Source organism: Trichomonas vaginalis, chromosome III (assembly GCF_026262505.1).
Source record: "Trichomonas vaginalis G3 chromosome III, whole genome shotgun sequence".
NCBI classification, from domain to species: Eukaryota; Parabasalia; order Trichomonadida; family Trichomonadidae; genus Trichomonas; species Trichomonas vaginalis.
Genome location: NC_067205.1, coordinates 4,138,446 through 4,156,254, shown reverse-complemented (window position 1 = coordinate 4,156,254; position 17,809 = coordinate 4,138,446). Strand labels below are relative to the sequence as shown.

Below are 17,809 nucleotides of genomic sequence, written 5' to 3'. Positions count from 1 at the left end.
AACAAACCTACTTTTGTTTCTGCAGACGATGGAACTACAATGATGGGGTCATAAAGCTAACCGGATAGGTGTTCATAAACTTACAACCACAATTCAAGAAGTTGTAGACGCAATGGAAGTGAATGGTGAACCAGATATAGCTGTATTTTCAGCGCGGCTTTAATGCATTGAAAGATATGAAACATGCAGATATTTTGGACCAGTATGAAATGAACATGGCTGATGGAAATATAACACCTGACGTTCTAGAACATTTATCTCAAAGAACTACACAGAACCATAGAGATGGTATATTTGGTGAAGAGTTTAGAAAGAAAGTTAGGGAGAGCGAAGGAAGAGAACCTATTGTACATGACCTTGCAAACGAAAGTTTGCAAAATGTCATAAAAACTTACTTTGCAGACAATGAACTGAGAAGGGATGAATATTTAAGAAAACTCAAATTGACAGTACCAAATGAAATGTTAGTATTGAAAAACATGTTCCTTGACAAAATAAAACCAACTACAGAAATAAACGACGCAAGACTGAAAGATTGGGTAAAGCTTTCCCATTCACAAAAGATATTGTTGGTAACATGGAAAGAAAACCAGAATGGCTACAAAAACATATATTTGGAAACGAGCTTATTCCATATGGACAGGCACTGTTTGAAGAGCTTGAACCTGAAACTCAGGAAAGAGTCATGCAAACAATAAAGGAAGACTCAAATACAATATGACAAACTCTTTCTAGGATATAGGTTACCTGAGATGGGCGACCAGAGCCAAAAGGCAAAAAGGACATGGGAAATTTGCAACATACTAGATGAACATAATGCAAAGATGCAACAACTTCAAGCAGAGGGCAATGAAGGAAAAAGAAGAGTTAAAAACTCAGTCAGGAAGAAAGTAAAGCTTGGTCGGAGTGGGTTCTATTATGACATATAAATCCAACTATTCTATATTTTTACTCATATGAAATGTACGCCGCTCAGAATATAACGCCAACAGTTTTGGATGCTATGAATGGAAATGTTTCCGAATGGTATAACGAATGCGACAATGCCATTAGAAGGTCAGAAATAGTTCCTGGAACTTACGAATATACAACTGCTGTTTCTTATGGAAACGTAGGTGAGTTTGGAGAAGGTTCTTCAACAACAGTAGATATTGCTTGCGACAGGTTTCATATAATTTCTATTGACAACTCTTTCTTATACGTGGAACAAGACATTGAAATAAAACCTTCTGCCAAGTTGTCTGACAAGAAAGGTTGCAATGGAATTTTCTATGTCGGATACCAATATGCTCCAGAAGTTTTCATGGGATATAAGATATATTCTAACTCTGACTTAGTTCAAACAGTAACATGGGCAAACTATGAATGGTTCGCTTTGAGAAACTCAGTACAACCACAAGCTAGAGAACAAACAGACCAGTATGCAACTATTGAGAAAATAAGAAGACTTGACCCTAACGTTCCAGGAGTTTATGTTAACCTTTCTGGTTCAGATGGAAATGCTGCCACTAAGTAAAACTGAAACTTAGAGTTCCTTTGTCATCTTTCCTCATCTTCAGGTTTTTAAGATACTTGCCAAACTGGGCAGGAAAAATTTCTATCGAACTTACTCCAAGCAAAAATAACTTAGTCATTGCACCAACACAAGACCCATTCACTCTTACAGAAGTAGTGGGAACAAATAAAACGTCATTCGCCGACTTTTGCAAAGAACAAAGTTGACTTAGACTTTGGTTTCTCAAACCTCAACACTGAAGTAAACTATTATTTCAATGCTGCTGGAACTGCTTGGGACCCAGTTAAGTTCACATGCGAAAAATTTGAATGCAAGAGAATAGAAAGCAGACTTGCAGTCTATATGTTGGACCCAGATATTTCAAATGCTTTAGCTGCCAAATATATTGCAGTTCCACTTATGTTCCCTATACACCAAATATCTGTCAAAGACTTTGCAGGTGAAGTTGGAAACCAAAGTGCTGACCCAGGTGCAAGAACAGATATTGCCTTAACAACTGCAATGAAACATGCAGATACTATGTTTGTACTGTTCAGACGAACTATAAATGACTATTCTTGCTTCTACAACCCTGGTATTAAATACCATATAAACATAGATGGCAAATATTATCCAAGAGAAGAATATTCTACAGTTGAGGATATGAGGTCATACAACTTGACATTAGATGCTATGAACTTTAACAACAACTTCACAACAACCATTAACCCTGAAATGCAAAGTTCTATTATGCCATATGTGAAAGTATGGACTCATACAGGAGGTCAAAAAACTCAATATACAAATGGAGACCGTTCAAACTTTTGGCTTGGCATTCCATTTGCTGACTCAGAAGACTTTATGGGTGGTATTTCAACTGTTGGTACTGTACAAATACAATATACTGGTGACAGAGACGGTCCAGATGAATTGAAAGCAAAGAAGTTTACAAAACCAATAGCACTTTTCACGGAAGATGCTCTTTTGAAGATTCGTTCGATGAAACCTGCTGGGGCTCCTCAGATTGGCATAACGACAGCTTCCATCGAGCAGATTTTGGCAGCAGGTCAGTAAGTTGTTCTTGAACTGACTTCTCTCCGTCAAATATTGACAGTACGCCAGTTTTGACATAAAATTGTAAGATAAACTTACCTTTAGAAATATCTGTAAGTTTTGTTGTTATATTTTTGTCTGCTTCAAGAACTTTCACCATTTCGGTTATACCAACTTTCTTTGCTTTATGAAAATATTTAGGTTCAGCAAAGACTGCTATTCTATAACATTTTCCATTGTTTGTATAAAGAACTATTCTGTCAATGAACTTGTATTGTTTGTGTGTGTAAACTTTGTTTTGCTTCAATTCGAAGAGATACTCAAATACGTCCATCTTTTTATTTGAAGTAAAATGTCATTTCCGAAAAATAGAAGCGTAAGTGTTTCAAAAGGTTTAATGGCGATGGCAGATGTGAAGTTAAATTCACCAACTCAAACAAACAGTCAAAGTGTTGTTGTCAATGTCAAAGAAAGATGTTGAAGTGGGGAAACCATACGAAGACGAAGATGGTATAACAATTGTTCCTGTAAAAGAACAACCAACATATCCTGAAGTTAGCAGAGACTTAAGTTCTGTTGCAGATATTCGAAACGACTACCAACAACTTAAAGACAAACTTAAAACTCAGGAGAAGATTTGTCAAGCTTTGGGTATAATGTTAAACTTGGTCGAACACAACCCTGTAAAAGTGAACTCATATGTCATCGCACCTCATGAAGTTTTGAAAGAACTATTGAAACTTTTGACAGAGGCAGACGATATAAACATCAAAGAAATAGAACCCGACATTGCTTGCTGTGGTGTTTCATATAATGTCATTGACAAGATATACGTTATGAAAGGAGGTGAAACGTTGAACTTAAAATATAGTTTCCCAGACGTCATAAAAATATTTGACGACCACAACATTTCATTAAAATTTAGTTGCTAAGTAAATGGCAGAAGACATAGTGGTTTATACTATTACGACTAAAAACCCTGAGTCATATAATTCTATAACAACAAACTTACAAAGTCCTCAAGGACGATATTGTAAACTGACCTTAAACACGATGACGACTAAAGCCTGTTTTGCTCTTTTGACACCAGAAGACTTTGTTGTTGTGAATGGTAAAAAATACTTCTTTGAAGATACTTACTCAGATATACCACCAACAGGTTTTGTTGACTTATTTAATACTTTAAGGACGGATGTAACATGTGCTGCAACTAGAGCAGGTTTCATTATGTTTGGATGTCCGACCGAGTTTAGTATAAACGATATGAGCTATAATACAAAACTTATATCTGGTTTTTACTACCAACAGTTTCCTATAACAGGAAAAGGTGTCATACAAGGTTTGTCTGTTCCATTGACTTTAAGTACACCTATTTTATATATTGTTTCAAACTTAGGTTCAAAGTGCTATTCGAATGTCGACAGAAACTACTATGACCAAAAGATACTCATGCGTATAAACAACACTTTCTCTGCTGGTTTGCCTATTGTTCATTCGAATGCAGAGTTTTCAGCTTTAGTAAACTCAAACACTTTAGCAAACATAAACTTAACCTTAGTTGACGCAAACTTTGTTCCTGTAAAACTTTTATGTCCTATGTATTTGTCAATGACGGCAGAAAGTTTCGAATTGGAAGATGCAACTGGTGAAAGTATTGTACTACAAGAACAACTTCAACAACAAATAGCTCAAGAACAACAAATGCAACAAATGGAACAAATGCAACAACAAAGTCAAGAATAAAAAATATTTTTTTTTATTTTTATAAAAATGTACAGAATAGATGTTTCAGATTTTTATGACTTCCAAGCGTTCAGAAATATGTGTCCATTTCGAGACTATAACAAAGCAGTCGAGAATTTGAAACGTTTAGTCATTTATGTCGTCTGCCCAGAATGTTATGTCATGAAAGAATGGATGTTGTCTTTAACAAACAAGAGCGACAATAGTTTCAGAACAAGAATGTAGACAGAACTTAAGAAAAAAAAGTCGTACAAGTTGGCAATGAAGATGTTAGATGCTTGGGATATCTTATTGTCAAAGTTAGAAGATTTTTCAGTTCGTGGTATAAAGTTCTATACACCTTCTCAAACTTCTATTCTATCTTCACTGGATATAAATATGAACAGTAGAATGGAAAGAAAATATTATAGAAGCTTGGTTAGACCTGTCAAAGAAATTATATGCAATGGAAACGAAAGAGTCTATGAGTATATCTTATGTTGGTTTGCAAATCTTACAACATCCAAGTGCTAAAATGAAACTGCTCTCATTATAATTGGAAAACAAGGAACTGGTAAGAAACTTTCTTTACAGATATTTTGTGCAAACTGTTAGAGGGCTATTCGAATCGAATATGACAAACTTAGAAAACATCTGCGGTAAATTTAACTCTTCAATAGAGAATATGAAAACTTAAGTATGTAACGAACTTCAAAGTATAGATACAACAAAAGTTTTGAACTCAGATGCTTTGAAGAGTCTTATAACAGACAAAGTTGGAGTTGTTGAAAGAAAATATAAAAGACCAAAGTTTGTGAAAATGTTGCAAATTCGTCATGGTTTCAAAAATGCTGTTCCGATGAAGTTAGAAAGTTTGACAGAAGATATGTAGTTGTCAGAACGTCAGAGCTCATATGCAAGATACAGAATATTTTGACGACTTAGCAGAAACTTTGACATCTGACTTTTACAACCACTTGTTCTCATATTTCATGACATTAGATATTTCTAAGTTCAATCCAAGAAAATTCCACATACCGAAGAAAGACAAACATTGTTAGAAGCAAACAAGAGTGTATATGAACTGTTCATAGAAGAAAGCGACTTTGAGTGTTTAGATGAAAGGTCATTGTACGATGATATAAACAAGTATTGTCAAGAATATGGTTATTATGGCAGCTTCTAAACGTACATTCTTGGCAATGTCAAAAATCTTTTAGACATACAGAACGGCGTATATACAAAGAAAAATTTTTCTGAGTAAATTTTAAAAATATATATATTTTTATTTTATTTGAAATGTACGCTGAGTTTGTTGGAACAGACCTAGATAACGAAAATAGATATGCGCTATTCTGGTTAGATTGTCCTTATGAAATGTATGAAAAAAAGGCTTTATATGAAGAATATAGAAAATATTGTCATGAAAACGATATAAGACTAAGCTCTAGAGAAAAATTCTATGCTGGTATAAAACATCTTTTCGAAGTTCGGAATGGCAAATATAGAAAGAAATAATTTTTATGAGTAAATTTTAAAAAAAATATTTTTTTATCCGATAGAAAAGATGACGAAATATATTTCAGTCAACAAATATATGTCAGGACTTAAAGAAGAACTAGACCCATTCGCTTATTTGAATGTTTACTTCTACCATTTTGAAAAGTCTACATTTGACAAAGTTTGGAACATCGAACCAGTTAAGTTTGCTATTGTGACTAAAAATGGTGCGAAATTTGAAGACTTAGACATAGAAGGTTTGTTAGCAGTCAAAGAAAATTTTGACAGAAGGTTCTCAAACCTTAAAGAAGGCAAAGCATACAAACTTGTTATACCTTATGAACCAAAGAAAGCAGACGACTATGAATATTATGAGTCTAAGATAGTTGAAGTTCAAGGTAAATTGGGTAAAAAGATTTTAGAGTCTAAGCCAGTGTTTGCTCCTAAAGAGGAAGAGAACATTGACATTGACCCAGAAATGTTCTAAAAATAAAATTTTATTTTTACATGTCAAATTTCTTTTTCTCTGGAACTGGTTCAGGTTCTTTCTTCTCTTCTTCTACTTTCTTTTCTTTCTTTTCTCTCTTCTTCTTCTTTTCTGGTGGGGTTATGTCAAACTTCTCAGAACCATATTTTTGTAAAAGTTCTTTGTCCTTTACTAGCTCTTCTATTCTGTTTTCTATTTCATCTTCAAGAACAGCGCATGTGTCTTCTTTGCATTCTAAGAACTTTTGTTGGACTTCATCTTTCCAAGAGGCGTCATCTCTGTCAACAAGTCTGTCATTGACAAACTTAAAGACTTCTCTGCCTAATGTTTTATGGTTCTTGTCATATTCCCAGAAACAGAACTTTAGAACAAATTCACCTTTCTTGTTTACACTATGTAAGATTTTATGGTCGACAGAAGTTTTAGAGTCAAAAAGCTTGTCTCGAATATAGATAGCGAAATCGCTAGACATTTTCTAAAAGATAAAATTTTTAATTTTTCTAAAAATATGTTAGAAAAAAAGTTTGCTGACATTGACAAGAAATTTGAGAATGTTTTGAAGAAGAACAAGAGGAAGTTAGAAAATGCTCAGATAAAACCCATACATGACAAGTTCCTATTTGCTCAGAATGGTATAACAGGTCTAATTGCACCACCTGGGTCGGGTAAGACTTTCACTTATCTTAAAATGGCTGCACAACAACAAGAACTAGATGAGAAGAACCCATTCTATGAGTTAGTAGTCATTTGTAGTACTTCTGGTCAATTTGACCAAACCGTAAATTCGTTCAAAGATATTATAAAAAAGTCTAAGTTAGTATGTATAAAGGATACTGAGTTGTTAGATTGGATAAAGAAGTACCAAAGAAGAGTTTTGAAGTATAATGCTATAAATGAGTATATAAATTCGAAGTTTAAAGACCCAAATGAGGAAATGCAGAGAATATTAGAGAAGAAACACTTCAGAAACAAACAGAAAGAGATAGAATACATTTCGAAGAAATTGCAATCTTACGATTGGAAGACTTACCCTCATAGATGTCTTCTTATATTAGATGACTTTGCTTCTCATCCTTTGTTAAAGAACAGAGAACAAGACATGTGTCGAATTCTCAAGAAGCTCAGACACTTTAACATTTCAGTTGTCATTTGTGTACAGACAGCCAAGAGTTTAAGTAAGGATGTAAAGAGAATACTTACTGATATCATACTTTTCCCTGGATTGTCCGAAGACGATTTCATGGAACTTATGAAAGAGTCCATGGCAGGTAAGTTTGACAGACATGAACTATGGGAGAAGTACAAAGTCATACAAGACCCTCATACTTCTTTCAGAATTCATATCTACGCAAACAAAGTTCAAATTGTAAAAAGTCAAGCTTGAAAAATAAAGAGTTTTGGCGACCAGGGTTTTTTCACTACTCGCTGTTCTTCATGAAATTTCATACGGAATTCAATAAAAATAATTTTATGTTAGAATGTTAGATCTAACATGTTTTCTAACATGTTTTCTAACATGGTCTAAAACATACAAAATTCATGAAATTTCATACGGAATTCAATAAAAATAATGTTTATGTTAGAATGTTAGATCTAACATGTTTTCTAACATGTTTTCTAACATAACTATTTACAAGCGTTTTACATGGTATATGTTGCGATGGTTCATGACTCTAAACAATTTCGTAGCTTCTATTTCTTCTGTCAGTACATCGAATGTTTTAACGATACCGAAAGTTTCTTTATACTTCTTCTTGACGTCAGATAGAAGGAAATCGTCAGCAGTTGGATAGTTTTTGTTCAGAAATGCTAACATGTTCATTTTATCTTCTGCTGGCTTTTCTGCTTCTTTCTTTAAGTCTGCATAGTCGTTTCTCATTCTTTCTATCTCTTTGACTGAGTAGTTATATTTCCTCATTGCTGCTTTACATTTAGAACATTGCGGGTTCATTTTTGCGTTATATTCTGAAACCTTACCTGCTAAAACAACTAAGGCGTCAATTGCTCTCTTCATCTCGAACATAGCGGGTCTTATTTGTTCGTTCCATACCTTACCTCTTCTATCTTTATCTCTTATTTCCCAAACACATTTTGCAACTAATGAAACAAAGTTGTCGTAGGTCTTAAATTCTTCGGATTTGTAAAGGTCAGAGATGTTCTTATATACCATGTCGCAATCTTTGTCCATAACCTTATGGTTGCAATGAAATCCTAGAAACTCATAGTTTACCTTTCGTATGAACTTCTTTATTTCTACTGAGTCAGTAACTTTAACTTCAATTTCGTCGAATTCAGGAATAGTGAGTTTTTGTTGTTGGATTTCAGGCAATTTGGGTAAATGGTCAATAATGTCCTGCATTTCATAAAGATACTGTTCATTTGTTTCATCTTTCGCACTACAGTCTAAATTACTTGTTAAAAGTTCTTGCTTTATCTTCTGGATTTTTGTTTCGAAAGTATATGAAGAAGGAATGAAGTTTTTCATCTCTACCAACATAGATGTTGGATTCATAACTAACGAGTTTGGTGCTGTTGTTGCTAACATGTTCTTACAATAAAAATAAAAAATATTTTTTTAAAAATACTAACTTTATTTTTTATTTCGGGAAAACTCATGACAAATTCAAGAGGGTAGAAAAGAGGTTAGAAAAGAGGTTATATCTAACCTTCTAACATAAACATTATTTTTGGTGTAAATTTCATGAAAATTCAAGAGGTTAGAAATGAGGTTAGAAAACAGGTTAGATCTAACATTCTAACATAAACATTATTTTTGGTGTAAATTTCATGAAAATTCAAGAGTTTTAGACCATGTTAGAAAACGTGTTAGAAAACATGTTAGATCTAACATTCTAACATAAACATTCTCGTCAAATACAAAAAAATACAAAAAAATGACACTAACTTTATTTTCTGACTTTCACAAAAGACCAAAAATATACGCTTTACATGTATTTTTCAGCAACTTCGTCAAATAATTTTATAGCACTATCTATCTCATCTACTTCAAACGTTTCTTTACCTTTCGTGGGAGCACCATACATCTTCTCAAACTTTTCAAGTAGTTCTGTTTCAGCAGCTCTCATATCGTTAACAAACACAACCTTAACTCTATTGACTGTACTGTCATATCTTTGAGTTATATTATATGTTCTTCCTATCTTATATCTCTTTGTATTGAAGTCCTTCGGTTTCTGAACGATGTAAAGTAAGCCCTCACTGCAACGTTCCGTATCGAATGAACCATATGTTATGAAATTATATCCAACAACTGGGTCAATCCATAACAAAACTATCGGTATAAGACTTTTGTCAATGAGATATGCTGTAGTTCCATAGAATCTTACCGATATCATAAGCTCAGGATTTCTTGTCAAAATTTTCTGAGTTGAAGCAATTCCAACCCAATGCCATGTTTTCTTTCCAGATGGAGATATAATGTCTGACAAAGAATATTTGTTGTATTTCTTTGAGTATCTTACGTTTAAATCACCTATTCTAACCACTTTGGTGTCATTGTCTATCTTTTTAACTGTTTCAAACTCAATGTTTAACATATCTGTTCTTACATACAAAATAAAAAATATTTTTTTAAAAAAACTAACTTTATTTTTTCTATCTTAAGGAATTTCATGAAAATTCACCTGTTGAATTTTGTATAAAAAGCAACCCGCTGTTTTCCGACGGTTGCTATATTCTTCACAAAATGCTTGTTTTGAGGTCGAGCCACTTTTGGCTCCACCTCTTTTTTCAACCAAAACTCATTTTTGTCGAATTCAGCACAAATTTCATGAAAATTCAAGAGGTGAAAAAACAGGTGAAAAAAGAGGTGAAATCTCACCTCTTCACCTAAACATTATTTTTCAATACTTTTTCAGCACTTCTCCGTAGTTATATATGAAAGACAATTCGAGATAAAAGTCGTAGTACAATGGAACAATATGTTGCACACCATTTGTTGTGAACCAAACTTGAAAGTCAGAGAAACTGTTACTAGGTGGTTCATAGAATTTAGAAGCAAAGTCATAAAAGTCCTTACCAATACATAGAAAACTATTGTTGCTTGAACTGAAACTTGCATGACACATAACATTTTGAGGGTCAAACACGTTTCTATAAACTGTCAAATCTGTTGGTGGGCGTATAAACCAGAACGGACCGTCAGGTGGTAATGGTTCGTTCTGGTTTAGTAACCGAAGAAATTGTGCCCAAGAACGTTTGTCTACTTGCCAAAATAAAAACTGTGTATCTCTTGGAGGGTTATTTTCAATCCTTTGAAATGAAACTGTGGAGTTCATCTTGTCATATTCTAGTTTCAGATAGTATGTTCCATTTAGTAAAGAATCGTATTTTTCTTGAAATTCCCAGTAGTATTTGTTTATTTGAGTTTGAAAGTCATTTAGAGTCTTCTCAAGACTTTCGTCTGAACGAACTGTAAAGATTCTCATTTCATCAAATTTGTCTAGTAGACCATCAGAACCTCTATACTGACCATGAAAATATACTGCGAACATAAATGCGTTAGTTCTTTTTGAAAACAAAACTCTTCTAAATCCTATTGCCTTTGCATCTGAAGGACTTTGAAGCCAACGAATTGGAAAGTCAAAGCGGTAGGAGCCGGATGAAATTTCTTCATCTGATATAGTCCTACCAGCGTTTGTAAAGATATAGTCTAACGGTTTTGTATCTGCTACTTTTGTTCTTTGTTTTTCAACCTGAAACATTTAATATATGTAAAAATATATGGTTTAAAAATGTTTTTACTTCATATTTCTCATCTAACAAACATGTTGTCTGACTGCTTGAGGGTTAGGTTGGTACCATTCGAACTTCACGCTTACAATTCCTTCAATTGCATTCAAAATGTCTGAGTCGGAGTCAACCATTTGTTCTCTCTTTGTAGTCTTGAAAGCGTCAAGAAGCATTGCAGCTGTTGCGACATTGCCATGTGAGTAGTATATATGACCGTCCAAATCTGTTACGGTTAGTCTGAGATTGTATCCTTTCTTATTTCCGTCTTGTATGGCAGCAAGTACTCCCATGAAGCCTTCTTTGTTCTTTCCTTCGTCAAAGTTTACTGTAAAGGTTCGACCAGATGTAATTTGACTTCTAACTTCACGATACTTTTCATATGCATATCTTGTTCTTTCCATGGGAGCATGTGCGTCTTCACCTTTTCCTTTTTTCCTTCTCAAAGGATGCAATTGTTCGTCATGTTTCCAGTAGAATCTGGCAAAGCCGTCGTGTCCTTCAACTTGAGGTTCACTAACATCGAAAGGCATGTCCATAAGACGTTCTTCTTCTAACCTCTCTAATCTGTTTGGATAATTTGCGCGTGCTGTTTCTAAGTCCATTTCATAGCGAAGACCAGACAATTTGTCATAGACTTTTATGGGTCTTCCCTTCCTATATTTAAACTTCTTTGAAACTCTCCAACCATATCTTTCTAACTCTGCTTTTATTCTAGCAGATTTTCTATCCATTCTATACGGGGGCATTTTTATAAAAATAAAAAAATGTTTTTTCTTTACTTTACGTAACCGCCTGCTGCCATAAGTCTTTGACGCCAACCCATACCAGCTAATGAAGGTTGACTTGGTTTAGTTTGGAAACTAACCTTTGGTTTTGGTTTTTCTTCAGTTTGTGGCTTCCCTTCTTCTATCGGTTTTTCGTCACTTTTCGGTTCCTCTGACTTTACCTCACTTGCAGGTATGGTTGTGTCGTCAACATCTTCATAAATATCATATGCCATTTGTTTTTGTTTTCCTTTCAACTTTTTGTGTTTGTTGTAAAGTTTAGAATATTTCGACTCTAAGTCAATGAGATGTTCTATAATGAACTGTTGGTCAGTGAAGTAAACTTTTCCATCTGTTGTCTCGAAAGCTCCTTCAGACTTCAATATTTTATTTGTGAGAGTCTGTTTCTTTTTTGAGATACTAGCCGTTCCATTTCTATGAAAAGTGACTTTATAGTTAGGGTTTGTATTTCCAGACCTGGCACTTTCTATTATTGAATTTTTCTCTTCATCTGTAAGTTCTTTGACAGGTTTTGACAATGGTTCTGAACTTTTTGTTTGTGGTGTCAAATCTACCGTTTCAACTTCTTCGGTCATTTCATCTCAGTAAAAAATTTTAGTTTGGTTTGTTTTCAACTGGTTGTTTAGGTTTTTTAAGTCGGTCTAAAACTTCCTGAGGTATAGGGAGGACTTGACAAACACGTGGTTGTGTAACTGCTGGAAGTCGACAAATCCATCTTGAGCCCATTTGTCTCAATGCTGTATTGTTCATTTCATCTCAGTAAAAAAATTTACATTCCCCACGTTTGAGGCGGTTGCGGTTGGTTGTTGTTTACCCACTGTTGTGCATGGTTATATCCTCTGTTAAAGAATCTTTCACCTTGGTCCATGTAGTGCCCTGCTTGGTTATAGTAGTCATTTGCTTTGTTATAGTAGTTTCCTGCTTCTCTTCCTACATTGTCCATCCATCCTTGAACTTTTCCTCTTGTTTCAGGATTTGGAATAAGATTTGCTGCATCTCGTGCTACATCCCAACCTTTCTGTACAGTTTGTATAATAGGTTGTGCTTTCTCTTTAAGTATACCTAATGTACTCAAAATCTTCCTTCCAATTCCAAATGCACCTCTAGCTATTGTTCCCACTGCGGGTAAAAATCTGGATGCAACTCCTGCTAATGCGCCAAATAAACCCATTTCTTACAGGGTAAAAAATGACGAATCCAAACAAGGACCCCTATGTTTCTAAGGCAACAAAGAAAGCACTCATGATAAAAATCTTTAGTTCAACACCAAATGCTTGGTTTATGGATATCTTGGAAAACATTCCGAGGTATAGAGAAGATGGACCACCATACTGGCTAATATTTGTTGGTCAAAACACAAGATACTGTGAAGCCATACCATTACAGTCCAAAAATATTTTAGATGTGAAAACTGCTTTGACAATCTTCGTTGACAAATACCATCCAACAAAACTGACATCTGACTGTGAACGTTCTTTCAAATCAGACGATATTAAAAACTATCTGCGTTCAAAAAATGTAAACCAATATTTCATTGTCGACCAAAACCATTCTGCTCTTGGTGTCATTGACAGTTGTATAAAAATCTTAAGAGACTTAAATCAACCACAAGGTGGTGAGGTAGATGAAATGTCATATGACGACAAGTACAGACACTTCTCCATGGCAAAGATGAGACAAGTTTTAAATATTTACAATAACCGTAAACAAAAAGGTTTGGGAAACCACTCCCCCGAAGAAATGAAAAACAACCCCGACTTAGAGAAAGACTATATATTTAATAGTTTAGTCAAAAGAGACAAACAAGAAAGAATGCCAGGCTTCAAACTTAAGAAAGGTGACAAAGTAAAAATAGAAATACCTAAACGCGACCCATATGAAAATACTATTGACTATGACAACAATGGGAACTCGACAGGTACTCGCATTCGTGTTCGTAAAAATAGAAGAAAGTATACAAGAGAATATTATGAAGTTTTAGGCAAACATGGCAAAATGTACAGACTGCAAGCAGAAGATAAAACTACTATTGTCAGACCTCGTTTCAAACTTGTCAAAGTTCAAGGTGGTATACTTTCAAAGACAGTTCCTAACAAATATAAGACAACTCCTGACGAATATGCTAAAGAAGTTGAAAATGACGACTAAGCAATTCTATACCATGCGTAAACTGTCATGTAAGGTGGCATGTAGTCTTTACTCTGTCCCGTTGTTTCCGAATATCCTGTAATGCGATGTGTATGGCTTCCTCCTCCCTGAGTGTCATCCCAGTAACAATTTATAGCAAACTTAACGTCGTCTTTAACATCATATCCTTTACCTTTTGTCATTCCTGTCCAATCCCAATATCTATGCTTATGCCAACCTGCTTCAGCTGTAGTTAAATTTATGTAGTGACTGTGTGCAGGTATGTTTTCACCTGAAATCGTTTTACTTCCACCTGTTACCTTTGAAGAGTTTGCACAATACAAAAACCTTTCGACTATTTGAGTCCAAGTTCCAAAACCAAGTACTACTTCTGGTCTGGTAGAGTTCATTGACGTATAAATAGAACCTATAGGATATACTGTTTGAAGTATTTCAATCTTTAATGTTTGAAGCTCTGTTTTGTCTGCTTTCTTATATAACCTTTCTTCAAGTTCATTTACGTCAGAGATGCTATGTCTATGATATTTTTGTGGGTATGTTCCTTCTGTCCATGCGAAAATACGTTCTTTTGTTGCATCTACATATCCTTTTATCCATGTCGAGTCTGCTTTTGTATTCCTTAACTCTGTAACACCTTTCTCAAGCTCTTTCAACTGTTGTCCATCTTCCATTAAACCTCTGGTATGACTTGAAACCGTTTGTGTCAACATATCTACAGTTTCTTTGTCGGCTTTAAGGTCTAAACATCCTGAAACCCATCCTGTATCGGCTTTAGTTTTTAAAATCTTTGAAGTCCGTTCATGGTACCATTCAACCCTTTCTTTAATTTCATTGTCTTTTTCATCCACATATTCCTTATCTGCCTTCTTCACTAACGCACTAGCCACACATTCTAACTCATCGTTAACATATGTTTTATCTGCTTTCTTTTCAACATCCTCTTTCGTTGCATATGTTGCATCTGCTCTGTCATGTTCTTCTTGAACTTTTTCAATGACATACTCTTTGTCAGCTTTGTTGTCAACATCTGCTTTCAAAAGAAGTTCTTTTATAGGCTTCTCGTTTAAAGTTCCTTTTGTTGGATTTACACAGACAGTATGGTTCTTACTGTCTTGAAACAGAAACTCATCTGTCATTGGGTTTATCGTCAGTTTTAAGTTTCCTTCTTTCAATGACTCAGATATCTTAGAATAGTTTGAAAAGTTTGTTGTGTTCTTATTTAGAGCTTGCATAATGAGTTGTCGGTTGTGTTGTATTTCTCTCATAGACGCTGTTTCATTTGACATTTTTATTCTAGATAAAATATGCTTCCAATAGAAAAAGAAAATTCAAGAGTTGCTACAACTAAACCATTAGATGAACTTTTTACTAATGTCGGTCAAAAGTTTGAGACAGAGACCGTAAAGCATGAAGGCTATCGTTTTGACTACCCGTTAAGATGGTTAAGAGACCCATCTGTCACAAAAGCTATTGGCTTTCGTAGAATGAAGTTTGTGTCTGTAGAAGATAAAAGTTTTCCATTTATTGTAAGGTTTCATATAGATTATATATCTGAAGGGAAACGAAAAATGTGGGAAGAAATTGAGCTAATACAAGTTGACCTTTCATCTTCTCTACAGACTGCGTTAAAAAATATAGAAGATAAAATAAATTCATGTTATGCAAAATATGCTGATGAATATGCAAATACCGAGAGCACACTTTATGTGAGAATTGTATATGACAAACAAAATTCACAAGTGTCATTTCAAATCTACGAAGACAATCCAAAGAAAGACGAACAAATATATACAGAATTCACTGCAATGTCATGGTATTATTTGCAAAGAATGTTAAATCAGAAAGTCGAACTTCCTTTAGCAAATATTTACAGTCGATATGCAAGAGATGAACCATATTTATTTAAAGATGTTTTCGACCCAGATGCTATTATAGTTCATGCTTCATTTTCTGGTGCGCAAAACTCTTTCTTATGCTTGGCAAATGACTTTTACGAAAAACCTACAAAGTTATATGAACCACCAAGTGGAAGTATTTCAGACTTTCAAGTATGGTTTACTACAGATGGAAGAAAGAGAATAATTCCATTATACCATGCGTTTTACTTAGAACTTAGTTTCATATACAACTACTATCGAACGGTAAAAATATAATTTTAATACGGTTGAGGTGTTGGATTTGGTTGCCAACTAGACTGTGGTGCAGGTTCAGGCTGTTGTATAACAGGAGCTTGTTCTTCTGGTTCAGGGTCTTTAGGTATAATACCAACGAACTGACCTACTCTTTTACCAATATTTTTGACTCCGTTCCAAATTCCTCTTCCTACGGTTTTTATTCCATTCCATATACCTCTTCCAACATTTCGAAAGAAGTTTCCTATTCTTCCAAAGAAACCCATTTTACTATATGTAAAAATCTAATGTCCGCCTAGTCTCTTACGTTTCCTGTTGAGTTCCATAGCATTCTTTAACTGGAGCTCATACATTCTATTTCTCCTCTGGTAGAAAACATACTCTGGGTCAACTCCTGTGTTCGCGTCATCTGCATAGAGTTGTTTATATCCCACTTCGGGGTTTGTATAAAACTCTTTCCATCTCATATTTGCATACCATGGTGGCAAACCTAACGCAGCGTCATTTGACATGGCAGTTTGCATTTGTACATCTGTTGGCACTTGACCATAGTTTGCCATTGCAGTTTGTATTCTAACTTCATTTGGAATATTCTCTGGGTTTGGTTGTCCAGGTTGCTGTGCATTCGCTAAGTTCTGTGCGTCCATTTAATATTAGATAAAAATATCTCTTACGAGTACATATACTGAACATTTGCAGGCATTGGTTCATCTTCATATTCTCTGTACCTTTCTGCCACGTCAAATAAATAAATGACACAATGGAAAAAACCTAAAACAAGTAGTCCTATTTCAAACCACATTTACTTACTAGTAAAATTTCTTTGTTATGACACTTTCTCCAGTTTATAGGACCTCTCTCATATTCTATCTTGTCATATCTAAACTCATAGTCATGTATGTCCTCTAACCATCTCATAACGGTTTCCAAACCACTTTTATCGGATGTAAAGTAAAAGCATGGATGGTTATGTAAAACGTCTAAAGTTTCTAAAGAGTCTCTCAAAGTCCAGTCTACTTGGTATTGAAAATCCCATGTGTTATAGAACGGCGGGTCCACTATAAAGAAAACATTTTCCTTGTCTTTATATTTTTCATACAACTCTGTCCAATGACATCTCACAAACTCTATACCCTCAATATATTTTTCTATGTCTCTTTGAAAACATTTGTATAGTTAAGATATAAAACTTTTGACATAAGTGTTTCAATGTCATGAACTCTTATAGCACCACTATATAATAGTCTAGCAGATATACTATCCCAGTCAATATACTCTGCCTTTTTCAAAACCTCTCTGACAGTATTTTTCTTATCTAATGGTATACGTTCCATCTTACCTATAGGTATCTTTTCTTTTAACTCTTTCAATATTTTGTTTGTGTCTGGTATATGTTTGAGACGGTTCATATAGTTGTCGAAGTCATTGCATATAATCTTTGAGTCTGGGAATATTATATGGCACAAATGGGATATATAGAAACTTCCACCGAACAAATCTACAAATGTTAGACCATTCGGTAGTTTCTTAAGTTCTCTCAATAGAATATCTTTACATCTACTCTTATTTCCAAAGAAGGGTAACGGTGGTTTTGTAAAATTCATTTTATATACAATAAAAATGTTTTTTCCCTGAAAAGTGACAGATGTTTATATGACACTTCTTCGTAAAGACTTTGTTGAGATTTCTTCGTAAAGACTTTGTTGAGATTTCTTCGTAAAGACTTTGTTGAGAT

The 17,809-nt window shown here is 34.4% G+C and overlaps 12 protein-coding genes across 12 annotated transcripts, besides 1 other annotated feature; 4 read left to right on the top strand and 8 right to left on the bottom strand.

Annotated features, from left to right (window-relative positions):
* Positions 1–17,809: part of a mobile genetic element that runs on past both edges of the window.
* On the top strand, positions 2,159–2,569 carry TVAGG3_0638760 (protein of unknown function, DUF4106 family; the record flags this gene model as incomplete). The annotated part of the gene is made up of 1 exon (XM_051241152.1): positions 2,159–2,569. One exon carries the CDS (start codon positions 2,159–2,161, stop codon positions 2,567–2,569), a length of 411 nt encoding a protein of 136 aa, XP_051087739.1.
* Positions 3,812–4,291, top strand: TVAGG3_0638750 (uncharacterized protein; the record flags this gene model as incomplete). The annotated part of the gene is made up of 1 exon (XM_051241151.1): positions 3,812–4,291. The coding sequence occupies one exon, from the start codon at positions 3,812–3,814 to the stop codon at positions 4,289–4,291; it is 480 nt and encodes a 159-aa protein (XP_051087738.1).
* On the top strand, positions 5,949–6,257 carry TVAGG3_0638740 (protein of unknown function, DUF4108 family; the record flags this gene model as incomplete). Its single annotated transcript, XM_051241150.1, has 1 exon — positions 5,949–6,257. A coding segment is annotated over one exon (309 nt), but the record flags the coding sequence as incomplete, so codon positions are not given.
* Positions 6,274–6,729, bottom strand: TVAGG3_0638730 (uncharacterized protein; the record flags this gene model as incomplete). Its single annotated transcript, XM_051241149.1, has 1 exon — positions 6,274–6,729. One exon carries the CDS (start codon positions 6,727–6,729, stop codon positions 6,274–6,276), a length of 456 nt encoding a protein of 151 aa, XP_051087736.1.
* TVAGG3_0638720 (protein of unknown function, DUF4106 family) lies at positions 6,766–7,355 on the top strand (the record flags this gene model as incomplete). The annotated part of the gene is made up of 1 exon (XM_051241148.1): positions 6,766–7,355. A coding segment is annotated over one exon (590 nt), but the record flags the coding sequence as incomplete, so codon positions are not given.
* TVAGG3_0638710 (organellar and viral DNA polymerase type B) lies at positions 7,888–8,754 on the bottom strand (the record flags this gene model as incomplete). Its single annotated transcript, XM_051241147.1, has 1 exon — positions 7,888–8,754. The coding sequence occupies one exon, from the start codon at positions 8,752–8,754 to the stop codon at positions 7,888–7,890; it is 867 nt and encodes a 288-aa protein (XP_051087734.1).
* TVAGG3_0638700 (organellar and viral DNA polymerase type B) lies at positions 9,203–9,613 on the bottom strand (the record flags this gene model as incomplete). Its single annotated transcript, XM_051241146.1, has 1 exon — positions 9,203–9,613. The coding sequence occupies one exon, from the start codon at positions 9,611–9,613 to the stop codon at positions 9,203–9,205; it is 411 nt and encodes a 136-aa protein (XP_051087733.1).
* On the bottom strand, positions 11,036–11,410 carry TVAGG3_0638690 (uncharacterized protein; the record flags this gene model as incomplete). Its single annotated transcript, XM_051241145.1, has 1 exon — positions 11,036–11,410. One exon carries the CDS (start codon positions 11,408–11,410, stop codon positions 11,036–11,038), a length of 375 nt encoding a protein of 124 aa, XP_051087732.1.
* On the bottom strand, positions 11,785–12,009 carry TVAGG3_0638680 (phage tail repeat-like family; the record flags this gene model as incomplete). Its single annotated transcript, XM_051241144.1, has 1 exon — positions 11,785–12,009. The coding sequence occupies one exon, from the start codon at positions 12,007–12,009 to the stop codon at positions 11,785–11,787; it is 225 nt and encodes a 74-aa protein (XP_051087731.1).
* Positions 12,389–12,544, bottom strand: TVAGG3_0638670 (uncharacterized protein; the record flags this gene model as incomplete). Its single annotated transcript, XM_051241143.1, has 1 exon — positions 12,389–12,544. One exon carries the CDS (start codon positions 12,542–12,544, stop codon positions 12,389–12,391), a length of 156 nt encoding a protein of 51 aa, XP_051087730.1.
* TVAGG3_0638660 (phage tail repeat-like family) lies at positions 13,939–15,078 on the bottom strand (the record flags this gene model as incomplete). The annotated part of the gene is made up of 1 exon (XM_001297425.2): positions 13,939–15,078. One exon carries the CDS (start codon positions 15,076–15,078, stop codon positions 13,939–13,941), a length of 1,140 nt encoding a protein of 379 aa, XP_001297426.2.
* TVAGG3_0638650 (serine threonine-protein phosphatase family) lies at positions 16,098–16,340 on the bottom strand (the record flags this gene model as incomplete). Its single annotated transcript, XM_051241142.1, has 1 exon — positions 16,098–16,340. The coding sequence occupies one exon, from the start codon at positions 16,338–16,340 to the stop codon at positions 16,098–16,100; it is 243 nt and encodes an 80-aa protein (XP_051087729.1).